The 21157-nt window shown below is 43.4% G+C and overlaps 1 protein-coding gene across 2 annotated transcripts; it reads right to left on the reverse strand.

Moving 5' to 3' along the window:
* Positions 1-777: 777 nt before the first annotated feature.
* LOC135526281 (F-box and WD repeat domain-containing 11-B-like) lies at positions 778-21053 on the reverse strand. 2 transcript variants are annotated; one of them, XM_064954527.1, is made up of 13 exons: positions 20911-21053; positions 17067-17138; positions 16658-16880; positions 12955-13141; positions 12754-12844; positions 12199-12336; positions 11683-11801; positions 8923-9172; positions 7828-7946; positions 2328-2438; positions 2156-2234; positions 1909-2069; positions 778-1837 (listed from the first exon to the last, which is right to left on the reverse strand). In XM_064954527.1, coding segments are annotated over exons 1-13 (1590 nt in total). In that variant the 5' UTR covers positions 20950-21053; the 3' UTR covers positions 778-1836. The 2 variants fall into 2 exon arrangements, with proteins under 2 accessions (XP_064810599.1, XP_064810598.1); XM_064954526.1 differs by having other exon boundaries at positions 1905-2069; positions 20911-21052.
* Positions 21054-21157: the final 104 nt, after the last annotated feature.

The raw sequence follows: 21157 nt of genomic DNA on the forward strand, positions 1-21157 counted from the left end.
GGTTCCATATGAAAGCTTTACTCCCATCGCTAGTACTTTTAAAAGGGAAACTAAATATTTGTCGCAAAGGAAAATGACATACTGTTCCGACAGGGTAGGTTATCCTATTCACACGAGTGGGTAGTGTATTAGAACAAGTTGTAATGGGATATAAGCAGTGTAACTACTTGAGTAGGACTAGTGTTACACCATATCAGGCTGTGATACAGTAGGGTTAGAGCGCCACCCGGTGGCAAACAGACGAGAACAGACATTAATAATGTCCAAGTATACCTACCCATCTGCAATGTTGATAGGTCACTAAAGCTAGAATCCAGATTTCGTGACACAGCCCTTGTTCGCCCCAGCACGTTTGTTATTGTTTTGTTGATTAAACAGTCGAGTGGCTTGTAAATGCGGTAAAAAAAAAACATTAAAAATCACATTTTGTCACATGCTTCGTAAACAGCAGGTGTAGACTAAACAGTGAAATGCTTACTTATGGGTCCTTCCAAAAAAATGCTGAGGTAAAATTGAAAAGTTTAAAAAAACGCAGTACGTTCTCTCCGATTTTCTAACGGGTGTGCGATGACGTAAGAGGGGATAGAACAGTGTTCGTTGTTTTAAGTAACCTCCTTGTCGTCGTAATATCCTAAACGGACGTGGCAGTTTCAACAAATACAGATTTCAGCTACAAGGACGCAGACGCTAACACTCATCTGGGCACACTTACTGATGCAGCCACACACACACACACAATAATGTCACAAGGGATAAACAAACAGACACATACAGTAATTTATGTTAGTTGGCTCAATACCCAATCACTATCAAGTACTTTATTCACAATATCATTTTCTTTAAAAAAAATCATTTTAATATAGAACAATTTTGACAAGAGGACTCAGTTTTACAGCTAAATTGCATTCAGAGTTCCAGCTTCTCTCATAACTAAAGCGAGCATGGATGGATAGAGAGAGATGGTGAGCGGAAACGACTGAAAAGAGTGAATGAGAAAGACAATGAGATTAAGAGACAGAAAAATAACTACAATGCTTAGTATAATTTTACTAAGAACAAAATGATTTGTCAAATAAAATATAAAAACAAAAATAATAAAAAAAACATTCAGAAAGTAAAACAGCCGTACAAGGAAAGAGCATAGGTGTCGCCCGGGACGACGTATCCCGGCAACCTCAACATGCACATCCATTTCCATGGTGACGGAGCAATACTGCCAGTCTTTCTATTAGTCTATGCCGCATTTTACAGGTTCTCTCACACACACACACACACACACACGTGTGTTCCGCGTTCCGAACAAGTGTTCATCCCAGGGAGAAGAAGAGTGGGAACCAGGATAGATGGAATGGAGTCTTCATTCATTAACTAACTCCATCGCTCATCCTTCCTCACTCAGAGCCGAGATAAAAGTCTCTCTCTCCCACACTGCAGCGCCAAGGTCATTCTCCGTCCATACGAGCACGTGTGTCTAGGTGGGGTTGGGGGTGAGAACTGAAGAACTAGAGCTTATGGTAGGACTTCTTAAGGTAAGTGATTAGGTCATGTCTGGTGTAAGATATGTAAAAACATTTTTTTACTGTGGTGGGTTAGTGTTGACTGGAGAACATAAGTTAGTGATATAATATGAATGTGTGGGTGTGTGTTCAACTGCAGGAAAAGTTGCAGTGCGTGTGTGTGTTTCAGGGGTGTGGTGGGAGACCTAAGTCCTTGTCAGAATGGGTATATGGACAGAAGGATGAGGAAGAAGACGAGTTGAGCTCCTCTCTGCAACACACCCTCCATCAGCCAATCAGATCTCAGCTCCTCCAAGACTCGCTGCAGTGGATGGCGCCACCTGAAGGACAGAGACGGGTCAGAAACTCCAAGCCAGAGTTGTGTGCGCGCGTGTGTGTGTGTGTTACCTGCTATCTGGAGATATAGGTGTAGGTGCGTGAGGGGGACCGGCCCTCTGACTGTCCATTGGTCGACACGTTCAGGAAGTCCCAGATGAGGATGGTGTCATCATGGGAACTGCTGATGATCTGGAACTCGTCAAACTGCAGCCGGAACACACGGCCCGAGTGCTCCTGAAACACACACACACAAACCACGTAACGCTACGGTCTACAACAGATCAGACATTAAAAGATTAAAGCAAACAAAAGATACTCACCACCAGTGTGCGAAGACACAAGGTGCTGGCTGGGGCTCGTGGGTCCAGGGCAGCTTGCAGGTCCCACACCTTGATCTTACTGCAGAGAGAGGAGACGAGGTCAGTAGAGAACAGCAGTGTGCGTGTGAATTGTAAAAAGACAATCTATAAACTCATTGTCTGTGTCACTCACCCGTCATAGGCACCACTGACAATCCTCTTGTTGTCAAAGCGAATGCAGCGGACTAGTTCCTCATGACCTTCCAACACTCGCAAACACGCTCCACACTCAATATCCCATAACCTGGAAAGAAACAATATGTTCACACAATAAACCATGCGTTCACACAATAAACCATACGTTCACAAACACAGCTTTCAGAAAAGGTATTCACACCCTTTATTTAGGGCAAGCTTAAATAAATTCAGGAGTAAAAACGTGCTTAACAAGTCACATAAGCTGCATGGACTCACTGGTGTGCAATAATAGTGTTTAATAGGATTTTTTGAATGGCTACCTCTGTACCCCACACATACAATTACCTGTACGGTCCCCAGTCGAGCAGTGAAAGCACAGATTCAACCAGAAATCTAATTTACATAAGTATTCACATACATCAATACTTTGTAGAAGCACTTTGCCAGCAGTTACAGCTGAGTCTTTCTGGGTAAGTCAGAGCTTTCCACACCTGGATTGTTGCAACATTTGCACATTATTCTTATCAAAATTCTTCCAAGTTCTGTCAAATTGGTTGTTGATCATTGCTAGACAACCATTTTCAGGTACAAATAGATTTAAGTCAAAACTAACTCAGGAACATTCACTGTCTTCTTGGTAAGCAACTCCAGTATAGATTAGGCTTTGTGTTTTTGTCCAGCTGAAAGGTGAACTCATCTCCCTGTGTCTGGTGAAAAGCAGACAACCAGGTTTTCCTCTAGGATTTTTACCTCTATTTCGTGTCTTTTCATTATAAAACGCCTTAGTCCTTGCCAATGACAAGCATGCCCATACTTGAGTAAAACATACCTTAATAGAAAATGACTCAAGTAAGTGTCACCCAATAAAATACTACTTGAGTAAAAGTCTAAAAAGTATTTGTTTTTAAATATACTTCAGTATCAAAAGTATAAATCATTTCAAATTCCTTATATTAAGAAAACCAGATGGCACCATATTTAGCTAGAGGCACACTCCAATACTCAGGCATAATTTACAAACAAAGCATTTGTGTTTAGTGAGTCCATCAGATCAGAGGCAGTAAGGATGACCAGGGATGTTCTCTCGAGAAGTGTGTGAATTGGACCCTTTTCTTGTCCTGCTAAGCATTCGAAATGTAACAAGTATTTTGGGGTGTCAGGGAAAATGTATGGAGTAAAAAGTACATTATTTTCTTTAGGAATGTAGTAAAATAAAACAAAATGGTGGAAAATATAAAACAGTCAAGTAAAGTAGATACCCTCCAAAAACGACTTAAGTATTTTCCCTCCTTTACACCACTATGATGCAGCCACAACCATGCATGAAAAAATGAAGTGTACATTTTAGTCATTTAGCAGACGTTCTTATCCAGAGCGACTTACAGTAGTGAGTGCAATTCTTTTTTTCCCCCATTCTGGTCCCCAGTGGGAATCAAACCCACAACGCTGGTGTTGCAAGCACCATGCTCTACCAACTGAGCAACACATGACACTGTAGGATTTGTCCCAAACATAATGCTTTGTATTCAGGACATCAAGCTAATTTATTTGTCAAATTTTCTGCAGTTTTACTTTAGTGCCTTACAGGATGCATGTTTTGGAATCTTTTTTTCTCTCTACAGGCTTCCTTTTCACTGTCATTTAGGTTAGAATTGTGAAGTAACTACAAAAGTTGATCCATCAGTTTTTTCCCTACCATTTTTATAAAAAAAAAAAAAGTCAACAGTGGCAAAGGCTGCGACAGTCTTGGAATTTGAGGTAACGGTAATTGGCCAGGCCAATGTACACCGTCGCAGACACAACAGTTCAGGGGGAGGTTACAACTCCGTTTATATACTTGTTTACATGGATATGCGTCCAAATAAAACCCATTTGAAACACTTCATTATCATCAGGGCATTTAATGACTATTCAGGTTATTCATTATAAAAAATAAATCACTGAAGGCTGCTGAGGGGAGGGCAGTTCATAATAATGTCTGGAATGGTATCAGTGGTATCGTACTCATTAAACGCATGGTTTCCGTTTCATTTATTCCGTCACAGCCATTACCACGAGCCAGTCCTCCTCAGTTAAGGAGCCACCAGCCACCTGTGTTATAAACATTAAAATCAACAAATTAAAGCCAGGTTGGAGCGGGATCTGTTGCATTTTAGTATTGACAACATGAAGAGTCAAAATAAAAGATATGCCTACCTTGTCCTCTCCTGCACAAAATATATAAATAAATAAAAATCCTACGTTGATGCACAAAACCATTCAAATGAAGTCTGATGGGTTTCCCCCACTTTTCCCGAAATAGTACCATAATGTCACAAACCCTGCTGCTGCAGTCATTTGATGGCAGTGGCATATGTTCTTCAAAGAGAAGACGCCGTAATGAGAGAAATAAATGTAGACTAAGCTACTGAAAATAGGCCTTTTACAAGATTAAATCATGACAGGGACGTTTTGATTCTTAAAGAGAGAGTCCAGACAGGCTACTTTAGGAAACTTTTTGAATAATGAAATTGACAATCATCAAAATAGAAACATGTCCATAGCCTATTTAAAATCAGCAACGCTGATTATCGAGGGGTAGGAGTGTTAGAAAGATTCTTCAAATACTGTTAGTAACATGCATACAAAAAAATTCTGAGAAGCCCAGCTGGGCACTATACTACATTTGACATTTGCGAGAAGCAGGCCAGGTACTTCTATGCGTGCTCAGGCACATGCTCTCCATTAACATCAGGGGCGGCAGGTAGCCCTAGTGGTTACAGCGTTGGACCAGTAACCAAAAAGGTTTGCTGGATCGAATTCCCAAGCTGACAAGGTATAAATATGTCGTTCTGCCCCTGAACAAAGCAGTTAACCCACTGTTCCCTGGTACACAGTCATTGTAAATAAGAATTTGTTCTTAACTGTTAAATAAAGGTTCAAGAAAAAAAAAATAAACAGGGAAACCAGACATGCTCACATGGAGCTCCTAAATGGTACATCTTGTTACTCACAAGTGTACCAAACAACGTTTCCACTCTAAGAATGACAAATTACTGTATTTAATACAAGCAGAAATGACAGGGATTAACTGTAAATTGCCTGTTTTACAAACTGTAGGTGACCACATGGGGCATTCATAAAAATTAGGAGGATGGCAATTACTTTGTCTCGCCTAGGGTGGAATGTCAGCCAGTACCTGGATTGATCAGCGTTGATGAGTATATAAATGAACAGATTCTGTATAAAATTATATCACTCCAGATTGGAGAATTGGTGCATTGTCCATTTGACAAAACATTAGTGCATTACAGCCCTCAGTCAGAACAAATTTGTCAACTGTTGTTGAATAATTAATGAAGTCAGACACATCCAAACTTTTTTATAAGATTTATTTACTAGCAAGCAATGAAAAAGTCCACGTCTTTTTTTACTGTAGTCCCATAGCGCTCTACACCCCCCCCCATCTAGGGATTACCTGCTCGAGCGTCAAAGGAAAGAGGAAAACAAACTAGAAAGTTTGACAGACTAACCCCAAAACAATTGCTTATAATCAACTTCACCTAAGAGCGGGAGTGTAATCTACATGAAAATAAAGTTAATCCCAAAATTGATGTAGGCTTTTCATGGTGGTCTTCATTCATAACCGTCAGTTACACAGTTATTCAATTACTGTCACAGCCCTACAATTGGCCTCAAGGTGAAATCACTGAGCGGTTTCCTTCCTCTCTGGCAAAGGGCACAAGTATTTTGGTAATGACTGGGTGTATTGATACACTATCCAAAGTGTATATTCAAGGTCTTCTTTATTTGTACCCATATACCAATGGGTTGCCTTCTTTGCGAGGCATTGGAAAACCTCCCTGGTCATTGTGGGTGAAATTCAGATAAGTGTATGTGTGGGGTACAGAGATGAGGTAGTTGTTCAAAAATCAAACCTGTTCATTTAAACACATTCCAGATGACTACCTCATGAAGCTGGTTGAGAGAATGCCAAGTGTGTGCAAAACTCGGGGGAGCAATCGGGGGAGAAGGGCCTTGGTCAGGGAGGTGACCAAGAACCCGATGGTTACTCTGACAGAGCTCCAGAGTTCCTCTGTGGAGACCGGGGATATCTTCCAGAAGGACAACCATCTCTACAGCACTCCACCAATCAGGCCTTTATGGTAGTGGCCGTCTGGAAGCCATTCCTCAGTAAAAGGCACAAGACAGTCCACTTGGAGTTTGCCAAAAGGCACCTAATGACTCTCACACCATGAGAAACAAGATTGTCTGGTCTGATGAAACCAAGGTTGAGCTCTTTGGCCTGAATGACAAACGTCACCTCTGGAGAAAATCGGGCACCATCCCTACAGTGAAGCATGGTGGTGGCAGCATTATGCTGTGGGTATGTTTTTCAGCGGTAGGGACCAGGAGACTAGTCGGGATCGAGGGAAAGATGGACGGAGCAAAGTTCTGAGAGATCGTTGGTGAAAACCTGTTGCAGAGTGCTCAAGACCTCAGACTGGGGCGAAGGTTCGCCTTCCAACAGGACAACGACCCTGAGCACATAGCCAAGCCAAGGCTTTGGGACAAGTCTCTGAATGTCTTTGAGTGGCCCAGCCAGAGCTCGGAATTGAAACCGATCGAACATCTCTGGAGAGACCAGAAAATAACTGTGCAGCAACGCTCCCAAACCAACCTGACAGAGCTTGAGAGGATCTGCAGAGAAGAAATGAGAAAAACTTCCCAAATACAGGTGTGCCAAGCTTGTAGCGTCATACTCAATCGCTGCGAAAGGGGCTTCAACAAAGTACTGAGTAAAGGGTCTGAATACTTATGTAAATGTAATACTTCCATTTTTTTATTGTAACACATCTGCACAAATTTCTGAACATGTTTTTGCTTTGTTATTATGGAGTAGTGTGTGTAGATTGATGAAGGGGAAAACAATTTAATCAATTTTAGAATAAGTCTAACATAACAAAATGTGGAAAAAGTCAAGGGATCTGAATACCTTCCAAAGGCACTACCTACCTGACACACATCCTACAAAGTCCCATAAACCCAGTGAAACAAGATATCACAGACTGGCCGTGTGCAAATACCCATAATGTGTTCTAAATAGTAGGCATTTAGCATATGTGAAAATATAACGTTTTATAGTATGTGAAATTGGAGAGGGGGGTGGGAAACGTAGTGTGTTTTAAATGCCAAGATGTCATACTCGTTTCCTATTTTCATCTAGTACGGATTCACTGCATGCTATTGAGTAAGAAAATCACCTTTTCAGACCTATGTGTGATTGACAACAGCTGACAATCAGGTAAGGGGACGGCGCTGTACCAAAATGAACAAACGATGGGAAAAGTCGCCATTGTGCATTAGCTGACGCATTCTCAGTATGGGCGAGTCTGGTACGTAGATATTTATTGCTTACTGCATACGTTATTTCTGAACATTATGTTAAAAATAGGATGTAGGATGATTAGTACAGTAGTAGGCAGGACAGATTTAGGACAGGGCCAGTCTCCTACCGTATGGTGTTGTCCGAGGAGCCACTGACTACCAGTCTGTCCCTGTACTGCAGGCAGGCAATGCCTCGCTTGTGTCCGTTTAGCGTGCGCACAAACTCACAGGTACTGGTGCTCCACACCTACAGGGGGAAGCAGAGAGAGAGGGAGACAGACATCAAATATTCACAGGAAACATTGTAGAGACAAGGTATGTCCGTGTACACCTTGAAAATAAGAGAGCCGCACACTCTAGGAGCTCAGCTGCAAAAATTTAATTACCAATGTTTTGACAGCCAAGCTGTCTCCATCAGGGTATAATCACAAACACTGCGGGATGACTCGTTTATATAGTGTCAAAAGACACAGGTGTCTGTAATCATGGCCAAGAGTGGCCTAATATCATTGGTTAATAATCAAATATTAAAATGTCATACAACGAACATCATACAAACAACAAATGGATAGCATACGATCATAGATTAATTTGACTACACAAGTTTACAACCAATTCGATTTAGTCTCTGCGTTATATTGGCATCGAACATGTCCCCTCCCTAGGAGAGGGGGTGACCTTGATAATTTATTGTTAAAACGAGAGGCTGCCTGGATCTTTAATTTAAAGACCCTTGCGCCCTTCGGTCTCAACGTAGACTTTGATCTGAAGCCGTGATTGTGACTTTGCCATTGTAATTGTTTGTAAAGTTGTGTAGTCAAATTAAATGTATGATCGTATGCTATCCATTTGTTTGTATGCTGTTCTTTGTATGACATTTTAATATTTGATTATTAACCAATGATATTAGGCCACTCTGCCATGATTACAGACACCTGTGTCCTTTGACATTATATAAACGAGTCATCCCGCAGTGTTTGTGATTATACCCTGATGAAGACAGCTTGGCTGTCGAAACTTTGGTAATTACATTTTTGCAGCTGAACTCCTAGATTGTGCGGCTCTCTTTTATTTTCAAGTTTTCTACTCCGCTAGCCAGCACCTCGTCTTAATAGGGGTGCATTTCTTTTTCTTCTAAATGTCCGTGTGCACCCACATACTCGCTAACACACTAGCCCCACATTTCATATCTCATGATCCACACACACACACACACCTCTCACCTTGATGGTGCGGTCCCCCGAAGCCGACACAATGTATTTGTCGTCAAAATCGACCACGTTGACGGCGGCACGGTGACCCACGAGGACCCGCCGGAGGCTGATGTCAGTGGGCGAGGCCATGTCCCACACGGCGATGGAGCGGTCCTTGGAACAGGTCACCATCAGACCGTTGCAGAAGCGCAGGTGGAGCACCGCCTCGTTGTGATGGATCAGGGTGTTCAATACCTCACCCGACGTCACGTCCCACACCCTGGGTGAGCGAGGGAGACGGAGAGGAGAAGGGGAGGGTGGAGGGAGATTTTAAAAAAGGGAGGGAGAAGGAGAAAAGGAGGGGGGGATATTATAAAAAATAAAGAAGGAGACTGATTAACGAAAGCTCTGCTAAACAGACCGAAGCGGCCAAGGCTGGACACTGTGCCGTCCCAGTCAACACACCCCACACTAGGGACCAGCCGTTAAGAGCGGTTTTATTGAGTTCCACTGTACGACAGGGGGGGGATCAAACACACAAACTCAGAACACACACTGGAAAAGCTGAGACTCAAAGCCATAAACAAGTGCCCGTCAAGCAGTCGCTAAGGAAGTGAAGTCACATTTTCCTTGGATACCTCCCAGGGAGAGTGTGAAGTAATGAGTGTGTGAAGGTTGAGCTTCTGTGTGCAGCCGAGACTGGCATGGGCTGGTGCGTGCACACACACACACACCTCAGGTTTGGACATTGTGTGACATTGAAAATGTTAACCATATTGACTATCACAACTCTCTTACAGATAGGAAATCTAACAGCTAGCCTTATATTGGAAGGTGAGAAATGGTGACGATTTAAATTTAAATATCAATCTCCTCCCTGTGTACGAGTGCGTGTAGCTTCTGTGTGTAGCTACAGAAGATAGGGTGAAGTACTGATTATTACCACAAAGAGTGGTAGAGAGACTGGCATTCACAAATGATATAGCTATTGCATCCAAGAGACAGCGAGTTGGCTGGGCAGCAGTTTAGCACTCCTCAACTAGCTATAAATAAATGAGCAGACAGGGCAGGATGCTTTCATATATAGATAGACCACAGACAGAACCTTCTCTCTCTGCTATGAGACCTATGTTTGGCTGCTCGGAGGGTTGGCTGGTGTGACAGTCAGAAGTGACAGTGATCCAATGGCTGTGGTGTGTATTGGGTGAATCCAAGACAAATGTGGAGACTGTTGGCGATCCTGACCAAGACAACTTTTTAGTTGTGTTTCTAGGACGACAATGTCCATTCTAGATGTATTTATATCATGTACTTTTCCCACATTTTGTTCCGTTACAGCCTTATTCTAAAATGAATTAAATAAAAATCCTCAGCAATTTACACACAATACCCCATAATGACAGTGAAAACAAGTTTAGACATTGTTGCAAATGTATCAAAAAAAAGAAAGAGCTTATTTACTTAAGTATTCAGATCCTTTGCTATGAAAATCAAAATTGAGCTCAGGTGCATCCTGTTTCCATTGATAATCCTTGAGATGTTTCTACAACTTGATTGGAGTCCACCTGTGGTAAATTCAATTGATTGGACATGATTTGGAAAGGCACAAACCGATCTATATAAGTAGACAGGTTAGAGCAAAAACCAAGCCGAGAGGTCAAAGGAATTATCCATAGAGCTGTGAGACAGGATTGTATCAAGGCACAGATCTGGGGAAGGGTACCAAAAGATTTCTGCAGCATTGAAGGTCCTCAAAAACACAGTGGCCTCCATCATTTGTCAATGGAAAAAGTTTGGAACCACCAAGACTCCTCCTAGATCTGGCCGTCAGGCCAAACTGAGCAATCGGGGAAGAAGGGCCTTGGTCAGGGAGGTGACCAAGAACCTGATTGTCACTGACAGAGCTCCAGATTTCCTCCATGGAGATCAGGGAATCTTCCAGAAAGACAACCATCTCTGCAGCACTCCACCAATCAGGCAAAGATTATCAGAGAAAAGTACAGCGAAATCCTTGATGAAAACCTGCTCCAGAGTGCTCAGGACCTCAGATTGGGGTGAAGGTTCACCTTCCAACAGGACACGCCCCTAAGCACACAGCCAAGACAACTCAGGAGTGGCTTCTACAAGTCTCTGAATGTCCATGAGTGGCCCAGCCAGAGCCCGGACTTGAACCCGATCAAACATCTCTGGAGACCTGAAAATAGCTGTGCAGCGACGCTCCACATCCAACCTGCCAGAGCTTGAGAGGATCTACAGAGAAGAATGGGAGAAAGACCCCAAATACAGGTGTGCTAAGCTGGTAGCGTCATACCCAAGAAGACTGGTTGCAGTAATCGATGCCAAAGTTGCTTCAACAAAGTAATGAGTAAAAGGTCTGAATACTTATTCTAAAAATCTGTTTTTGCTTTGTCATTATGGGGTACTGTGTGTAGATTGATGAGAGGGAAAAAACTGTTTCAGTAATTTTAGAATAAGGCTGTAACGTAACAAAATGTGGAAAAAGTCAAGGGATCTGAATACTTTCCAAGGCACTGCAGGCGGCCGTGGGTTTTACACTGACATACCGGGTGGCTAAAGCAGTAGGTAATATAGCGACAGATGGCAGTGTAAGGTTGTCCCCTCAAACGGCACCCTATTCCATATATGGTAGTATACTACTTTTGGACCAGAGCCACATGGGTCCTGGTGAAAACTAGTGCACTGCATGGGAAATAGGGTTGCATTTGGACTAAGCCTGTGTATGTGTGTGTATATGTATATATATATGTGTATGAGATGACTGTGTCATACCTGACAGTGGAGTCCGAGGAACCAGTGACTATGACTCTCTCATCATACTGCAGACACAACACTGACCCTGTATGACCTGTCAGGATCTTCAGACACTCCAGAGACTGCTTGTCCCAGATCTACACCGATAGAGGGAGGAGATGTCAGGAGAGAGAGAGTAGAAAAAGAAAGAGTTAGCACGAGGAAGGGAGAGAAAGCAAGCAGGAGCAGATGTGGATCAGGGTAAGCTGGTCTCAGTATTGTTCATGCCCCATTTCCATGCAGTGTGGAGGGATCCCTGTGTACTAGAGTGCTGGAGATGGACAGGCTAGCCCTTTCCTCCCTCCTCCCCCTCATTTTCCAGGCCAGACAGATGAGTGGAACACAGAGGGTGGGCAAATTACTCCTTTCATCCTTTAATTCATGTCTTTCCTTTGACATACAGACAGCTGTTGTTTCACATCAAAGGCATAGTCTGCAATAACATGATGATTAATCCATTTGGACCCGTCCAAAAAGACAAGTACACTCACGCACCTTTATGGAGTTGTCTCTCAGGCCGCTGATGATTTTATCGTCGTCGTACTGGAGGCAGTAGACTCCTTTACTGTTCTCTGACCGACACTGGATCCTCTGCAGGTTGTGTCTGCCACACCGCCAGTTAGCCTCGATAGTCTATACACACACAGGAGAGATAGAGGTGAGGTGAGCAGAGCAGAGAGGGGGTTGACAGGTAGTGGGAAGGAGAGAGATGTCAAGAGGAAACACATACAATAGGGGGATAGAAGAAAACAGAAGAGTGGATATATGAGGGAGGAAAAACATTGGATGGGGAAAAAGAGCAACGACAGGTGAGACCAAAATAGATCCCTTCATCAAAAGTATTAATCAACCTTATCGATTGTTTTTAATCACACCCACGGTCTATAGACACAGAACGCGTCACCCCCCAAATGGCACCCTATTCCCTACATAAGGTCACCAGAGCCCTGGTGAAAAGTAGTGCACTAAATAGGAAATAAGGGGCCATTTGAGACGTAGCCACCGCCTGAAGGGTGAGGTTTTTTTTTGTGGACAGAGCTACAGTCTAACCTCTATGTCCTGGATGATCTTGGGGTAAAGGGAGTGGTAGTAGGAGTTGGGCGGGACCTCTGTCGTTCGGTTCTTGAACAGATACTTCTCCCTGAGATGACGGACAGAACAATAAGCCAATGAGAAATCAATCTTCAGAACTTCCCTATTCCTTGTGTCTCCGTCTCCAGTAACTCGACGAGCGTTCGTGTTTATGCTCACCACTGGTGCCTCTCGGACAGGCCTTTCCAGAGGGGGTCTGTGCGCACCATGCGTTCTATGAGTTTCTTCCAGAGCATGCCCTCTGAGATCACCCTCTGCCACTCCTTACACACCAGCTCCGCGGAGCACAGAGACTGTGCGTCCAGGAACGACAGGATGTTCTCTGCTATGTGGTCCAGACCCTGGGCTAGAGAGAGGAAGCGAGAGAGATGGGGTTTAAGTGTTTGTTGGGTGTGTGAGCATGGTGTGTGAAGGAGTGCAAAAGTGTGTGGAAGATAGAGCTCTGCTACCTAACACTAGACACCAGGTTAGGGGCCGGGCAGCTCCGTTTCTTTCGTCAATTTCTAGGTTTCGGGCTGGGCTCTGCCATCAGTAACGTTTTGAAGTTGAGCCATTCGCTCGTCATCTGCTGTGGAGTAGCCGACAGTCATACCTGCCTAACATGGTGCCAGAAGTGCTTTAACCTCGTCAGACAGACCAGAATATTGTCCGCGTCGACAAGAGAGATTTTGTCACAGGAAATAACGTTAGCCAGCTAGCGGCTAACTGCTCCCTCACGTCCCGTCATTGAGCAGCCCAAGGCGGAGCCGTTGCTATGCACACTCAGACAGGCCGAGTAGCAGCAGAGTGCATGCAACAGTGCAGACTGAGACCAGAAGCTAACGGAGGGAAGTTATTTCAAATGTTGGGTTGGGAACGGGCTGGGCCTTAAATTAGGCAGAAGCAAATCGGAATTGGGCTGGGTCTGAACGTCACGGGCATTGGTAGGGCTCAGGCTTAAAATACATTCCTGTGCTGGACTCTAGCGGACGCATCCAAAAGAAGGTGTGAACGCGCGGGTGAGAAAGGGTGTCTGAAAAATAAGTTAAAGGGTGTGTATGGCTGTGGCAGTCACGAAATTGTCAGCCGGTGATTGCCAAGCAAATAACTGGTCAGTCTCACGGTAATTGACCGTTAATTAAACATACACATTTAGCATCTACTGGCTTCCATACAGCCTACAAGCCACTGGTGCAGACTTTACAGACATATACGTTTGAAAAAGTCTAAGAAATCCATGTATTATAGCCTACACCTTCACAATGAATCCATTATTTATTTTAGACAGGTCTAAAGAAGCATGATGACTGAAGCATGAAGAAAATAGCATACTCTGAGTTGTCTTTATGTTAGGTCCTGATGTGGCAATGCCAAATGGCTGTGGGCTACACTAGTTCATTTGGCAGACAAGATTTGCTTACAATTCCGTGGCATTATGTTATGTTATGACGAGTACAATTGAACAAGGCTGAATGAAATGGAAAGGATATTTTCTCCAATCGATTTGAGGGAGCGCGCCCATGCGGCTATTCTGTGTCGAACGGTAAAGAAACAGGTACTCCTATATGCTTCATTTTAAGTTATTCAATTTAGTCATTCAACAAACATTGGTCATTACGTTTTGATTTTTAATACATTGTAAGGCTACATGATGAGACTAATTTGAAAATTGTCGCTTGAAAAGGCATGAGCTCTGCTTTGTTTTTTCATTCAGGCAGTACACACATCAATCATCTCTCATTCACAATTTGACAAGCACTTGATAATATCTACAATTTCATGGTGGCATCCCCTTTGTGTGGCCATAATGCACCCTAAAACAGCCTGCGCGCGTCCTTATCCAATTCCAAAAGGTGCATATTGAAAATATTGGAAGAACTGTCCACATTTACTTATCGTCAGCCAACAAGATGAACAGCAAAAGCACTAGCCTATGTCAATCTACTATCCCCCATAGTACAAAAGTCGACCTATCCTATTGGGTGAGAAATACATATTCCAAACAGTCTAGGACAGTTATGGGATGCGATAGATCCCAAATTATTCAATTTTTTTTTATGCTAGTGGTTATATTTACTCAATGTGGCTGACGTAACAGATCAGAATTTTTAGCTTAAAATGTTGATAGCCTAATAGTTTATTTCTTCACATTATAAGCGCAGCAATGCGTACATGGCAGTAGGATATAAGCACGAATGTTCCATTAACGGGAAAACACCGTTATCAAAAGTGACCGCAAATGCAATTATGCATGTAATCCTTTTTATAAAGGTGCATTTTATATAGTGAAAAGTATCTTCCCCAAACTTGAAACTCACACACTGCTTATGTGTGTCGGTTAGGCTCTTAACCCCTTGTGAAGCGGATGAACGTGCTTCATTTTAAGAAGTTATTTGGCCATTTTAGTTTTGACACAAACATTAAAGAAACATATAGGCCTATGGGCAAGGGGGCAACATGAGGTGTGAGACTGATTCGAAAAAGTCGCAAAAAAAATCAAATTAAAACATCATTCACAAGTGATAGTCTGATGGGTAGCAATGTTAGCCTATTATTGATATAAACTTGTCTTTGCATATACATTACCAGTCAAAAGTTTGGACAAATACCCATACCAGGGTTTCTTTATTTTTTACTATTTTCTACATTGAAGAGTGATAGCGAAGACATCAAAACTATGGAAATAACACATATGGAATCATGTAGTAACCAAAAAAAAAAATGTGTTGAACAAATTTAAATCAATTTATATTTGAGATGCTTAAAAGTACCCTTTGCCACCCTTTGCCTTGACAGCTTTGGAGACTTGGCCTTCTCTCAACCAGCTTCATGAGGTAGTCACCTGGAATGCATTCAAATGAACAGGTGTGCCATGTTAAAATAATTTCGGTAATTTCTTTCCTTCTTAATGCGTTTGAGCCAATCAGTTGTATTGTGACAAGGTAGGGGTTGTTTACAGAAGATAGTCTTTTACCAAATAGGGCTAAGTCCATTTTATGGCAAGAACAGCTCAAATAAGCAAAGAGAAACAACAGTCCACCATTACTATAAGACATTAACATCACTCAATGTGGAAAATGTGAAGAACTTTGAAAGCTTCTTCAAGTGCAGTTACAAAAACCATCAGGTGGTGCTATGATGAAACTGGCTCTAACCTAAGTGTATGTAAAGTTCAGACTTCAACTGTATGTGGGAACTCCTTCAAGACTATTGGAAAAGCATTCCAGGTGAAGCTGGTTGAGAGAATGCCAAGAGTGTGCAAAGCTGTCAAGGCAAAGGGTGGCTACTTTGAAGAATCTAAAATATATTTTGATTTGTTAACTATTCTACAATGTAGAAAATAGTAAATACAAAGAAAAAACCCTTGCATGAGTAGGTGTCCAAAATTATGACTGGTACTGTATGAGTGAAATTTGTTTTCACTTAGAATGGACCATTATCGCCCACCTGTATCGAAATGGGGGCAGCGGGAAAAAAATACATTTAATCTACGCACTTAAATAGCGAAGGGAGGATGCTTTTCCCCATGGTTTATTTCCATGCCAGCCAGGTAGGCTATACTCCGGTTGTAAATATAAGCAAAGTGCTTAATATTAGTAAAGTTGAGAAATAAATATTTTAGGTCCGCCTATAGAAAGCTGAAAAAACGCTTTTTAGTAGAGGCCATCACTCTGTTTTCACACGCAATTGCATTTCCTATTGAAATGTTGCACAACATGAGCCCTCATGAAGTGCTTTGATTAGATTTTCAAAAACATTGATGTCAGAGTGATTAGAGGGAGTGCTGAGTTCCAGGCAGTTTGGTACGCTACCCAATGACCCTTCGTGACTTGTGAACGCCGGCGGTGTTGCGTTCACCTCAACAACCCTAGGTGTGTGTTACCTGGCAGTGCTGTGATGAAGTCTCGTTGGAGCATGGGTTTGAGGTAGGAGTTGATGTGGCCGTGTTGGTAGTGGCACATTCGGGAGATGAGGTGTTCTACAAACTCAACTTGGTCAGTCTCGGACCACTGGTCAAACAGGGAGATGCAGTGCTCCTTCTCCTTGTCGTTGTTCCCCTCCGACGGGCGCTTACGAGAGCCCGTCATCACAGGACCGTTACTAAGCTGAGAGGGAGAGGACAGAGTTATACACGCACACACGGCACTACGGGTTCCATTCCCACTGAAATTGAATTGCCCATTGCCATAAATTTTAAGTGCCTTTTCAAGGACAATTGACACATTTTACGATGTAATATCCCTCAGATATATTACACAGATTCAACACCCTCATAATCCACCTACACACACCTTGGTGAGAACTGTGGTCTTCTTTGGCGAGAGGTCGTCTACATGGTTCTGAGACTCCATGACTGATGTGTTCTGTATGACGAGACAAGAACACGGGGAATAAATGGTTAGAGCTCATTTGGTGTCTGTTAAGAAAAAGTAAATGAACACAAATGTGCAAAATGGTAGCAGAATGCAGAGTACAATGGCACACACACACGGCTAGCTAATAACACAAGAAAGCTCCTCTCCCTGTGATGTGAAGTCTGGACAGGAAATTAAACTGGAGTATGTGGGTATGGCTGCTAGACAAACCTTGCAGTAATGAAACCATAATCTGATAGTACCAAGCCGTCCAACACAGACAGTTTTCATTTCAAATGGCACCCTATTCTCAACTACGTACTACTTTGTGACAAATGCACAACACCGTATAGGGAATAGGGTGTCATTTGGGATGCAGCCACAAACAGTGGGAGAATGCTGGGAGGAGTACTGTTAAAGGTTGAACCAGACGGGTTCCCTCTCCCATTTAAAATGTTAACAGATACACACACAGCCTGTGCTTGTTATATGTCTGTGTCATCCACACACACTTCACTTGACACTGTCACAGACTGAGAAATCTGTCCAGATGTGTTTCTCTTCTACATGCATCCATACACAAGGGACTTCCTCAGATGGCCTACAGTAGCACATCTCCACTATCTGATCTGCAAAAATGAAACTGATATTGCACTGGATCATTTGTCACTCTTCAGTGGAGACTGACAGACCAATAGTAACAGGTCAGACGGGTACACAGACAGATGGGTACACAGACAAGGTCAGGGGTCAAGGCTGAGACGGACAGTAGTGTTCATGCAGCAGTGCCATACAGAGCAGACAAACTAACAGACAGAGAGCAAGCCTAGGGACAGGATGCCAGAGACAGCAAGCATACCATGGCGCCCCTCTCCCCCACTAACACAGGCAGGGCGGGGGGTTACTAGACCATCCCCTGCCCAACACACCTCCAGGCGACCTAGCACTGCACCCCAAGTGACATGCTCTGGTAGCCTCTCCTTCCTTTCACCCCAGCCAGCAGCCCCAACTCTGCTCATCTAATTCAGATTAACTAGACAACTCTTGTCAAATGAACTGGGCAACTTTTGTCAGAACTTAAAAATAAAAATCCAAAACTTTAGAGTAGGGAGGGAGAGACTTAGTCTTGCTATTTGAAGCATTACTTTGACAAGACCTAGCTGGGTTTGGCTAGGCTTGATACAATCCTGTTCCTGTGATTCACTTGTTAGCCTATTATGCTATCTTTGATCGAAATTTGGTCTGTGTGTCACTTCAGCTTTGACCAAAACAACTTTTTTACCAAGGAAAGAGGGAGGCATCTTTCAGGCGAGCTTGTCTGTATTGATCAACCATTTTCTAGAAGGCTAAATATGAACTTGGGCCAAGATATCAGATATCCTGTAAGCTGGGCTGGAGAGAGAAGCATGTTTTTGGGAGGAAGAGGCGGGAAGGCAAGGGGGCCTGGGAAGGGTGCAGGACACAGCTCATGGTGTGGTAAGGGGCTGAGGGGAGGGGCAGTAGGCAGGTCAGAATTAAGAGGAGAGAGTAGCAGAACCTGGTTGTGTGCCCGGGTGGAGGGGATGCTCTGCAGGCACCTGAGTGCACACAAACTCTCTGCCACCGAGGAGCAGCCCAGCCAGAGAGAGCGAGGTACAGAGCACTGTGTGAGAGAAGGAGAGATCGGAAGAGGAATGAAAGGAGAGAAAAGAGGCGTGAGACAGGGATGGGAGAAAGGATGGGAAGAGAGAGGAGGAAAAGAGATGAGGAAACAAGCGGGAGGATAGATAAGTAGCAGGAGGAAGATGAAAATGGGGGGTAGAATATACATAGACAAAAAGGAGTGAAAGAAATGGGAGGAATGTGGAGGGAAGACAAATATGACGAAACAGAATAGGAAAGAGTGAGGTGAAGAACAGATTGGTGTGTAATCACACCAGTGTTTGTGAATATGAGAAGAGAAGGTGGGTTGGGGTAGTGAGGGGAAAAACCAGTATTAGAGCTACACGCACATTTGCACAGTGAGCGCAGAAACACATACTTACACACACACACACACACACACACACACAAGGCATAGACAGACACACAAAAGCATTGTTAGATATATGAAGTGGGTGGGGATAGGAAGAGAAGTTGGAGGGACGATTACGCAATGGACATGATTGTCAATTTTAAGGCCTTTGATTTTTGCTAACGCCCCGCCCTCTGTTCTTCCATCCTCACACTATGAAAGTGGTTAGGGACTTGCATAGGGTCAAAATATAGACACACAGAATAATCTAGAACATACATAGCATATGTACATTGTCACTTTAGTGCGGGTATGCTATCTAATAGGACTGTCTAATATAGCCTAGGTTGGGAAAAGGGTACACAGGGAAGGGGTAACTGGAACAGAAACATGACATGTATCCTAGCTCAAGATCAATGTAGTTTACTTGCAGGGTGGTTGTGTTGATTTAGGTTTAGTCAATGTCAAATAATGCTTACCATTGGGCTTAGTAATGGTTTAAAGAGAGGGGTACGACTGACCTAATTGGACAAGGGAAAACTCTATTGGAAGTCTTGACAGACTCATTAGCTAGTTACAGGTGAATCACCTAGAGATTTCTGATTCAGTGTGAAAATAATGCCATCATTGCTGCGGTGAGGAGCGAGTCTGGTTAGGTGGAATTTAACTTTGCCAAAACAAAGTGGTGGCTGAGGATTGTTGTGCTGGATGAAACCAAATCGGTTCCTTATTTAACAAACCATTTTACTGTAATTATCAGGCTTACTGTAGATATGTTTACAGCTACTAGTTACCAACACTGGAATATTATTCTAATGTTAGCCAATTGACAGTCTTGACAGGCAGATGTAATTTTTGATAGACGACATCAGACCAACAACTAGTAACGTTAAACGTGCAGGGTCGAACTCTGGGTAAACAGCTAGCCATCACCCCAAAATCTGATATTGTCTTTTGGACTGGTCAGGTGGCTAGTTCAATCTAGCTAACGTTACCTATAAGTCTGCGAGCTAGCTAACGTTACTTTGGTAAATTGAAGAATGAAAAGATGGAAAAAACCAAGTACAACATAGTTTGTTACAAATGTCAGCTGTCCATCTATAGCTGTCGAAATCAAGTAAGTTACAATTATGTATGCATCACAATGTCACGGTGGCCAACTATTTGTTGCCAACAACTCGTTAGCAATGAAACTACCCCTCGCGAGTTAATGTTGTGCACTTCCTTCTACGCAGCTTTATAAACATGAACACGCACACCAGAATAACATTCAGAAATTCACATGGGAGGGTGTGGGCGAAATTTAATTATATCAGACTTGAATGTGCATTCCTGTAGCTATCCAGCTAACTAGCCAGGTACGTTGTGTCCATAGTTAGCAGGCTAGTTAGCTAACTAGCTGTGACACAGGGCCGAGTGGCGCAGCGTCACCGCAGTGAAAAGCTACACCGAAAGCCGTGACTTTGTTTAGCCGACGCCTTGCAGAAACCATTCGACTATTTCACACGAGGTTACGGATTCAATTTGGCAATTGCAAAAAATCAGGGACTATCCTGTCACTTTGACTACTAGGTTTTCGACGACCTAGTCAGTCGCTGCACCAGGACCCTCAAAGAAAAAAGATCGATGTTTCAGGCCCTCCCTCTTTTTCTAGTTCCCCTTCCTTTTTCCTCCAACCCTCCCGACCGTCGATTCGGGTTGGTACCACGTTCGGCCTTCGATACAAGCCTCTACGGCTCCTTTTCGTTCCCAGTAGCGGCCTAAGGGGTCAATGTCACCAAAGCTTACCATTAATTCCAACGTTTTGTCCTCAATCTCCGGTTCCATGTTGTTGGTCACCCCGAAACTCGGCTGTGAAAATGGAAACCAAACACTGCGTCGGCGGCTGCAAAGGCAGAGACGTCATTCACTTCGCTCAGCCACAGCTTGCCAGGCTGTGTTTAGTGCCCTGCCCCCACCCGTGAATCCGACACTCTTGACTGGCCAAGCTCTGCTAGAGGCGTGCCTTAACTGGCTTGCCCCACATTGATTGGCT

The sequence above is a fragment of the Oncorhynchus masou genome, chromosome 32, assembly GCF_036934945.1.
Source record: "Oncorhynchus masou masou isolate Uvic2021 chromosome 32, UVic_Omas_1.1, whole genome shotgun sequence".
In the NCBI taxonomy this organism is placed as follows: Eukaryota; Metazoa; Chordata; class Actinopteri; order Salmoniformes; family Salmonidae; genus Oncorhynchus; species Oncorhynchus masou.